General features: G+C 42.1%; 1 protein-coding gene across 1 annotated transcript in view; it reads right to left on the bottom strand.

Annotated features, from left to right (window-relative positions):
• Nucleotides 1-1,741: 1,741 nt before the first annotated feature.
• LOC121658048 (solute carrier family 22 member 5-like) overlaps nucleotides 1,742-9,662 on the bottom strand; it is a 53,360-nt gene continuing 45,439 nt past the window's right edge. Inside the window, exons 7-10 of the mRNA XM_042014439.1 lie at nucleotides 8,229-8,443; nucleotides 6,782-6,964; nucleotides 6,193-6,328; nucleotides 1,742-5,626 (exon numbers count right to left, since the gene is read on the bottom strand). Coding sequence (XP_041870373.1) covers nucleotides 5,539-5,626; nucleotides 6,193-6,328; nucleotides 6,782-6,964; nucleotides 8,229-8,443 — 622 coding nt within the window. The 3' untranslated portion in view covers nucleotides 1,742-5,538. The remainder of the gene's footprint in view (nucleotides 5,627-6,192; nucleotides 6,329-6,781; nucleotides 6,965-8,228; nucleotides 8,444-9,662) is intronic.

Raw genomic sequence — 9,662 nt, 5'->3', positions numbered from 1 at the left:
AGTCCCTGTAGATATGGCAGACCCAGCTCCCAAAGGGTCATTTATCTCTTGGGACTTGAAGTGGAGGCACTTGGGATGATGGGAGCGTTGTTCTTCATGGGAAAGCAGCAGTCCCGTAACAGGAGAGCTCCCTCTGACCAATACCCTCTCTGCAACTGAGAGCAGGAGCTACATGAACTCTGGTGGCTTGGATAAAGCTATCAGAGCTCTGAAGAGTTCTGATGGCTAAGAAAATTAATGAATTAAATTAAATCAAAAGGAAATTAAGTTGGTTCACTCCAGGGGCAAAGAGCCCTCCAGATGGTTACAATTAAGATGCTTCAAGAAGTCTCACTTCTAGCAGAAAGCCAACATCGACACAGCAAAGGGGAGAAAGGCTGGGGCTCTCAGAGGTGCTTAGTAGGAACAAAGAACATCCTCCTCAGCTGGTCTGCAATACCTCTCCTGCACAGCTGCTCACTCCAAGAGGCAACAGCTGCTACCAGGAATGCTCACTCAATGACTGTAGGCTTTAAAGGCATTTTCTTCAGGAATTTAATCAATTACCTGATGTTCTTGGGCAGCTGCTGCTTATCACTCATTATTTACCTCGCCTCGAAGTAAAGCTGATCTAGAGAGTCAAGTGAGGGAGGTAAGACTTGCTGGCCTGAGAGGTGAAAGACATACAGGCAAGTGAGGCAGGAAAACTGTTTCCCTGCAGCTATGGACATCCATCTCCAGAAACTACTGGCTCTACACAGTGCAGTCTCTGGGGTTTTTTTCTTTCTCTTCTCAGAAGTACTTGTTTCTGCACAAGGATTTCTGGAATGCTGCTCCCAGGCTCTGCTCAGAAGAATGACCCCAAATGTAAGAAAAACCACAGCACACAGGCTGCTAGAGGCACCAGGGATTTTACAAGAAGCCACAGACTGGTTTGGGTTGGAAGAGACACTAAAGGTGATCTCATTCCAACCCCTGCCATGGGTAGGGACATCTTCCACTAGATCAGGTTGCTTTAAGCCCTTCCAACCTGGCCTTCAACATTTCTAGAGATGGTCTAGCTACAGCTTCTCTGGGCAACCTTTTCCAGTAGGTACTTGCCCCTCCACAGTCGAGAATTTCTTTTCAATCTCTAATCTAATCCTGCCTTCTGTCAATTTAAAGCCATTCCCCCTTATCCTGTCACTCCAGGCCCTTGTCCAAAGCCCCTCTCCTGCACTCCTGGAGCCCCTTTAGGCACTGGAAGGGGCTCTAAGGTCTCCCTGGAGCCTTCTCTTCTCCAGGCTGAACAACCCCAGCTCTCTCAGCCGGGCTCCAGAGCCATCAGAGCATCTCTGTGGCCTCCTCTGGACTTGTTCCAGCAGCACCACATCCTTTTGATGTTGGGGGCCCCAGAGCTGGACAGAGCACTGCAGGTGCAGTCACACGAGCAGAGTAGAGGGGCAGAATCTCCTCTTTCGACCTGCTGGTTATCCTAAAAGGGCTTGCTTCATTTTGCTCAGATCCCAGGCAGCACATCTGAGTTGCACAAGTGCTGCTGGCACCGCACCTCTGGCTGGGCTCTGGGCTGATGGGCTCCTGGGCACTGCAGGACTGTTGCTATTTGGATGCACACAGTGACCTCTTACACAAGGATCCAGGGTACAGACAGTCCAAGAGATCTCAGACTGGCTGTTAAACAATGAAACTTCACACCAATAGCCTTTCAATAGATATTAGGATATATTTCTAAACATGAAGATGAAAAAACAGAAAGAATATGTAATTTTAAAGATAATTCCAGATATTTTATTCTGAATTTTACAAATAACAAGCATTTCTCTATAAAAAAACTAGGGTAAGAATCAATGTAGGTACAGCTAGGAATATTTACATTCTTAGAAGAAATTTATATATCTTTCTATATACAAGGCTGTGGCCATTACCAGTTTAAGGTACTCCCAAAGACATTTCTAAGTAAGGCTTTATGGTCCTGAGCCGATTCCATGCTTCTAGAAAATCATTTACAACTGCCAGGGGTAAGGTTCTATTTTACAAATACTGAAACAGGTATTGCAGTCCAGCTCCCTAGGCAATGCACCCCCTTCCTGTGTACCCACCCACCCCAAATGCTCACTTGGAAAGGGGGGAAGGGTTCACACCTCTTCACAAAATAATGTCAGAAGTCAGCCAAAGTTGCCTCGTTGTGGAAGATGAAATACTAAATGATGCTCATGGGAGCAATTACATTCACTGTCAGGAGAGTCAGAGATTCTAACAATTATTGACTGTGGAACACAAACATCACAAGCAGTTGTGGTACCTTTTGAGTTAATGGCATTTCCACTTGCAAGCAAAGAAACCGAAGTCACAGGATTATCTGACATGCCTGAGGTGATGACAGGAGTCAGCCTGAGATCTGGAAAGGAAGAGATCCTTGTCCCCAACTTGAGGCCATACACTATTTCCCTTGGTGAAGATAACTGCATTGTGATTGTTCTCTGGCAACAGGAATCCTACCTAACTAGGTAACTATAACATGGATTGCTGCTGTGATACAGGTTTTAGGCACCCAAACCATGCAGGATTTCCCAGGTTAAGGTCAGTCTAGATGTCAAAGTCTATTTCATCTTCCTCCTCCACAGCATAAGCACACAGGTTTGTCACAACTCCTCTTCCAAAGGTCAATTCTGACCTTTCTCCCTATTCTGCAGGTGTATCTGTTGTCACACTCTATGCTGCAAATCATATCTGTTGCCAGCACGGCTGCCACTCTAAAATTTGCCCATGACTGTATCAGGTCCTTTTATCTATATCTTGTCTATTAAAATATTTCCTCAGTTTCTTTTGGAGATGCCTGTTAGCTGGATTCTATCTACCCACTAGAACAAGATCCTCGGTTTAGAGCTGAACTTGAAAAGAGTAGGATAAAACAGTAAGTACAAAATAACCCAGTCTGCTGTATCAGTTATGTTCTACATTTCTGACTCAGACTTTGTTTTTAAAAACATAAGCAAGGGGAAAAACCTTTTTTTGACACAAAGTGATTGCCATTGAGTTTTGTAGCATTAATCACAACCAGGAAATTCCCTGATTTTTCTGGATTAAAAAAAACCAAACAAACCAACAATAACAACAGAAAACCTCACAAAGAACTTCAGTAAACATTAAAATATTTAAATATTCAAGAGCAAAAGTCTCTCTTTCAAGGCACATACTTTGATAAAACAGTGAGTAAGAAATTATACCTGAAACAGATGTTAAATGGACATTGCACTTTAGGACTGGAATTTCCAGACTAAATCATGTATCAGGCAAGCATGTATCTTACATTTCAGGGTATTTTCTGAAGCTGTTTACAGGAAGAGAGTTATGGGACATGGTTGTTTACATTGGCAAATTCATTACAAGGAAGTTGCAACTGAATGTGTTTTGCCTCAGATTCCTGTGGTTATCAGATTGTTCTTCTACACACACACAAAAAATGCTGCTTCTCAATGTTCCAGTTCCTAGACATAAGGTTTACAAAGGAAAATATCTGTACGTTTTACAACATACTCTTATGTTTGCAATGAGTTAAGGCTGTAAGCCTTACAAATCAGGTCATATTTTTGGGCAAGGGGAACTGGCTGTTACATGCACTCCCCTGACATGTATTTGCTCATGTCAAGGCTGTTCTGTGATGTGCAGTGAGGCTTGTAAAATCCAGATTCTCAGTTTTGGCAGTAGCCTCAAATCACACGCTGCATTTTAAACCTGCCTGCTCAGGGCTTGTCAACCTACTAAATAGGAGTGACACAACCTGACCCAAGCTTTGGATTTCTTTCCTTGGAAAGCTGACAACACTATGTTTGTCAGTATCATTCTCTGGCCCGGTGATATCGGTCAGCTTCCTGCTGCATTCGGACATTAAAATCCTAAATAAAGAGGTGAGAAAATGCAGGAAAAGTGAAGCAAACCCTAGAGCTCAAGACACTGGTAGGAAGAATTTAACCAAACCAAACCACTATAGTATACAGCATTTCTGCTTTCTTCCTCTGACAAGCAGTCCAAGGCACACATCAGTCCCATTGCTGGAGTCTGTTACCAAGGCCAGAATTTGGGATATTGATTAATGAAAGACTGGAATCAGCCAACACTACCTACATATTTAAATACCATAGGAAAATGCAAAACTTCCCCAACCAGCCGCTGCAGTAGAGTAAGGACCCTGAGAGTTTAGGCTACAAAGATTTAGGCTGTTTATTATTATTGTCTTAATTTAACAAGACAGAACAAAACACAAGCGCCATGAGAGAGAAACCTTTCACTGTTCACACCTGTCACACTATAACCAGCACAGCACAAATAGAGACTGTGTGTACAGATATAATGTATATTTAACAAAACACAGGTAATGCCAAACTCCACAGCACAAAGAACAATATCTTGGCAGACTGTCAACAAGATCTGTGGGTTTGCTGGGTTTTTAAAAAACGATTTAAAAGCAATTCAGTGATTCCACAAGTTAAATGGAACAACAGACCTCACAGCAATCATACAGTTGATGCTTGAGGATCGAGAACCAGTAGTCAGAAATATATTCGGAGTTTTGTTCTCAGTACATTCCACGACGAGGTCAATGCAGTGGCATGATTAACACAAAAATTTACAACTGAATATATTAATTGTGTGAGTGTGTATATGCACAAGTGGGAAAACATAGGACAGGAGAATTGTTTCCGTCATCCAAATTGCACAGAAAACATTAAAACAATTTACACATAAAACTTCCACCACACACTGAAAGGGGAGAAGCCCAAACTAACACCACTCCCTCAATACACAGGTGAAACCATTTGCATTATTTAGAATAAATCCAGCCTGAAAACAGGCCACATCCAAGGTCAGATGTAAACAACTTCACCAAGAAGGTACAGCTGAAATCCAGCACTCGAATCAAGTGAATTTTGTGAACAAAATTTCAGTGCTAAATACTTTGAGCAAGACAATCCTTTCAGTCTATGCTGAATAAAAACATATCAGATTTTGAGAATTAACTCTAACCTTTCTTTGCATCTTTCTCAATTTGGTAACAAATTCAGCACATGCAAAGTCATTTGAGGAAGATCACAGAGAGGCGCATTCTCATAACCTTCACTATAATAAATAAGTTTCCTGTCCAGAAACAGAAGTCAAGGAACCAAAAGCAATGAGCAGCTTTTTCAGGCAATTTTTACCTCTTGATGTAAGCATTACCTCGGGGGAAGGTTCACTGAATAATCCAGGCACCTTGCCAGCCCTTGAACTCATTTTCAAGTATCTTTCAGCTGAACTATACGTGTAGAGTTACAAAGGATTGATCAGATTTTGCTCCATGGTAGTACTGCAGGAACACAACCGTGGCTGAAAAATCTCATTGAAGGCTACAAAAGTATTTATGTTCATATAAAAAGAGAATGTTGGGAACACAGTGTTTAAATTAATAAATAAGGTTAAAATTACAGAAAACAAAGTGTTGCCACTAGCCCTTTCTAGAATGAATTTCAGAAGAAAAGTCCATTTAACTTTCAGTCCACCAGGAAGTACATAGGAGTCCCATCAAAAAGCTGTGCTTTTAAAAATATCCAGATTTTCTTCTTCCTCCTTGGAATCCCTCGTGCTACTAGATGGAGGCCTGTATTCTAATCTGGGGGTCAAAGAAAGAAAAAAGAAAATAACTTTAAAAACAGATCAGAGAACTTAGAAAAAAAAATCGGAATCCTGTCTGACATTACAGCCTCCTAATTTTAATATCCTGTTGACTTCAGTTGAACAGGTCTTATACTACTACATCTACGCTCATCTGTCATCTTCAACCAGAGCCATGACAAAAGGCCAAGCGCTCTCAGTGCCTCTTAGATTAGCTGAACTAAACTGGAAAAGTTCAGCTCTTCCCCAGCACTTAGGACACTTTCAGGACCTAAAATAATAGATTATAACCCACAATGTGTCCCTATACCTTGATAAAGCAACACATTTTTAAAATGCATTCCTCAGATGTACTTCTATTAAGTCATCAGAGCCAAATGATAAATTTGGAGCTGAGAGATGTACACATGAACATTTATACTTGGGAAGAAGGACCAAGACTTCAGCCAAGCTTTTGTTCAACAGAATACTACCTTTGCTGCCAAAACCAGCCTCTCCCTCTGATCATACCTAGGCGAGTCCACTCCCCAGAGCAGAGCCGTGTTAAGATCAGACAGCACTTACCCTTTCACCAGCAGCATTTGATCAATGGTGTCAGGAAGAGGCATACCGTAGCTTTCAGGCAGAAATAGTGTCAGAATTCCTGACAACACAGTCAGGCTGCCCATCAGAATATAAGGCAGGAATCGATCATAGGCACCTAGGAAAACACACACACACGAAAAAAGAAAAAAGTAGCATCAGCTCTAAGTCTCTGATAATTGCCCAGAGAAGCTGTGGATGCCCCATCCCTGAAGTGCTCAAGACCAGGTTGGACAGGGCAGGGAGCAACCTAGTCTAGTGGAAGGTGTCCCTGCCTATAGCAGGGGAGTGGAATGAGATGATCTTTAAGGTCCCTTCCAACCCAAACCATTCTGGGGTAGCGTGGTAATGTTTGTACCAAGGTACAGGGCTTTATCAGTGCAAGATTTGTGCTTTCAGTAAAAACAAAACCAACCAACCCCCATCACAGCCTAACATTCAAAGTATATGTTGTTATAAATGGTGTTGTAGGAACTCAAGAGAGCGGAAATAAATAGCTGTAAGAAGTGTCCTTATTGAGGCAAGAGAATTGAGTCTCCAGAGCATCTCTCCAGCAGACCAGTTAACTCACCAAGGTAAACAAAGTAAGGCGAGAGGATGCTGCCCAGTCTGGAGGCCATGGAACTTGCTCCAACTCCCATGTTTCTTACTACTGTTGGGTAGAGCTCAGCCGTGTAAACATAAACCATTGAGAAGGCAGATGTGATTCCAAACTTCCCCAACATCACCAGTAGAATAGACAGCGCATGAATATCTGAATTCCAAACACAGTAAGGACTTTAGCTCTCGCAATTCATGGTATTCCTTAATTCCTTTGTGTTTGTGTAACTCCTGCCTAATTAACTGCAGTATCTGGTGTCTTTTTTCCCTGTACATATCCACAAACATAAGCAACGTTCTTTTTTAATTTTTTATTTTTTAAATAACTAGAAGTCAACATTTCCATTTTCTCTTGAGAATGGGGCTTCCTGCCAAGTAAAAAATAAGAAGAACAGAGCCAGAACTGCTGAGATCCTCTCAGGTTTCAGGGGCCAGACCTCTGCTGTTGCAAAAAAAGCCGTATATCCCTTTTAAATAAAGTGAACGAAGTAAAACATTTGAAACAAATAATTTTATTTTAGGTTTCCTAAAAACCTGTTTTTTCATTAACATTCTTAGCTACATTCTTAGTTTCATTAACATTCTTAGCGATAGTAATTTAATTATAGGAATTTGGGTTGACTAACTGGGACAGTTAAGATTTGAAAATCAAAACAGATCATATCAGTGTCCAATTGACTCGAAGAACAGGGAAAAAAAAAAAACAAACCTGAGAATGCAGCACACATACTACCTGTATAAAATAAACAAGGTAGTTCTTGCAAGTTCTCCTTTGTATATTCTTTGATTTGTAAATGAGTCCTAGGCAACAACACCTCCCCTTATATTCAACATTATTATCAGTAATGACTCCACAGCCCTATTAATCTAACTGGACTAAAGATACATACAGTTTGAGATCCAATAAATGTTACTTGGCCTTCCTTTTCAGTTGCTACACATTATTTTAACTATTAACAGTAATTCAGTACAAGCATCTCTGCTTATCAAAAATGCTTCCACAATGACTTCATTGAATGTAACACTTTAAACAAGCTCTAAAGTCATCAATAGCTGTTTGGGAAGTGAGTTTGGCAGCCTCTTGGTAACTTCCACTTACCAAATTCTGATTAGTCTAGTCCTGGTTTTACACCTGGACCTTACCAGGACTACAGAGATGTTACTTTAGAGGCAAAACTGGACTACAACTCTAATCCCAACATATCACAAAGCCAATGCCCCACCTTTCAAACTGTATCTGAATGACATGTTGTGGGAGTTCCTTGTGTAGAGCACTGAGAACCAAGGAAGAGGGGCAAAGATAGGACATTAGTATCTGTATTTACTTCCCTGAGGACACTTTTCCTCCACATCCGCCCTGTGCACGGTACTGCACGTCACCTATCATACATATGTGAGATCAACTAATGATTCCATACGTGAAGGCACCAGCTGAATGAAGAGAAGAACACAGCCTCCCAAGAATAACGCAGCAGCCATTGAGTACCGTCGGGGCAGACTGCGAAGCAGCAGCCAGGAAATGATGTAGGCTGGGACTTCAATCACTGCTGAGAGGAAGCAGTTCACATACACGTCTCCATGCAAGTTAGGTGTGTCAAGAGAAAGTCCAAAATAGCCAACCGATATTATCATCCTGAAAGAAACAATAGCAGGGTCAAACAAATCTCTCTTCTTCCTCAGGTTGGCATGAACCTCTTCCACATTTCCATCAAGCACAGAAATGGCTGTGTAAGGCAAATTCAGCATCTGGCAGACTTGTTCACCTCAGAAGCAGCTGAAGTGCTGACTTCAGAAACAGCAAGTTAACAATTAAACCATGCAGATGCTTTTGATCTTTCAGACTGCTCTTGATTTCAAAGAAAAAAATACATTACCCTGGGAGGAAAGCGATGGTCATTCACACTGCAGTAATGCAGTAGTTACCATTCCTATAGTTTATAGCCTTAATCTGAAAGTCTGAGCTGCTGAGGCCTACAGCAGCTTTCCATATGAAGTCAGAGAAGAGGAGTATGGCATCCTGGCAGGCCCAAACAGCCCATGATTTTCTCTGCCATGCCCCAAGTGGGCCGGGCAGCATCCAAATCACATTGGCATGGCTGGGTGCCTGGGCTGGTCAGTGCAGCAGGACAGAGCTTGGTGACTGGACCACTGCCATCTTAATTTCCTGACAGATGAGAGCTGGCTTTCATGTGATCCAGGGAAATACACAACTGGCCTTGGAGACAAACCCTGTCATATCTTGCGAGATGCTGGGTAGAGAAGGTTAAGCTTCACCAACAAGTATAATGTGGTAAACAAGGAAACAATGGGCAGTGGATCAGGACATGTCTAGGTGCAAACATGACGCACAGAACACTTGGCACTTCATCTCCTCCAGCATCTACCTTATAACAGAACCTGGAGCAAAATCACTGGCACAGCACCAAGTGCACCACTGACAAAAGATTAGCTCTTCCTCCTCCTCACTGCATATTGGAAGAGCCTTCATGGTCCAGTTGCTTAAAATAAAGTTGCTTAATGTACCTGGGAAGGTATGAAGTGACCCAGCTGAGAGTAACCCCCTCCCTGCTGCTGTGGTGCCCTGCCCTAAGCTGTTGTTCTCAGAAGTAGTTCTGCAGTGTTTTTCACACCCTGTGCTCCTTGGAGTTACTTTTATATACAAACTGTAATGCTGGGACTCCCTTTTGGTAGCAGTTTGCCTTAGCTTATCACACTGGCAAACCTTGATATAGTTATATATTTTGTAGGAAAACTTTAGTGGTAGTTACACATCCCAGGGTGCCAAGAAGCCAAACTTCCTCATCCCTGGTACAAACCCTGCAAAGGGTATAGTTTAATGGCCTGTTACTTAG

The sequence above is a fragment of the Corvus kubaryi genome, unplaced genomic scaffold (assembly GCF_017639235.1).
Source record: "Corvus kubaryi isolate FWS band 111438036 unplaced genomic scaffold, C.kubaryi_AGA036_p1.0 split2-37374, whole genome shotgun sequence".
Classification (NCBI taxonomy): Eukaryota; Metazoa; Chordata; class Aves; order Passeriformes; family Corvidae; genus Corvus; species Corvus kubaryi.
The sequence above is the reverse complement of the archived record's forward strand: the minus strand, read 5'-3'. Positions and strand labels throughout refer to the sequence as shown.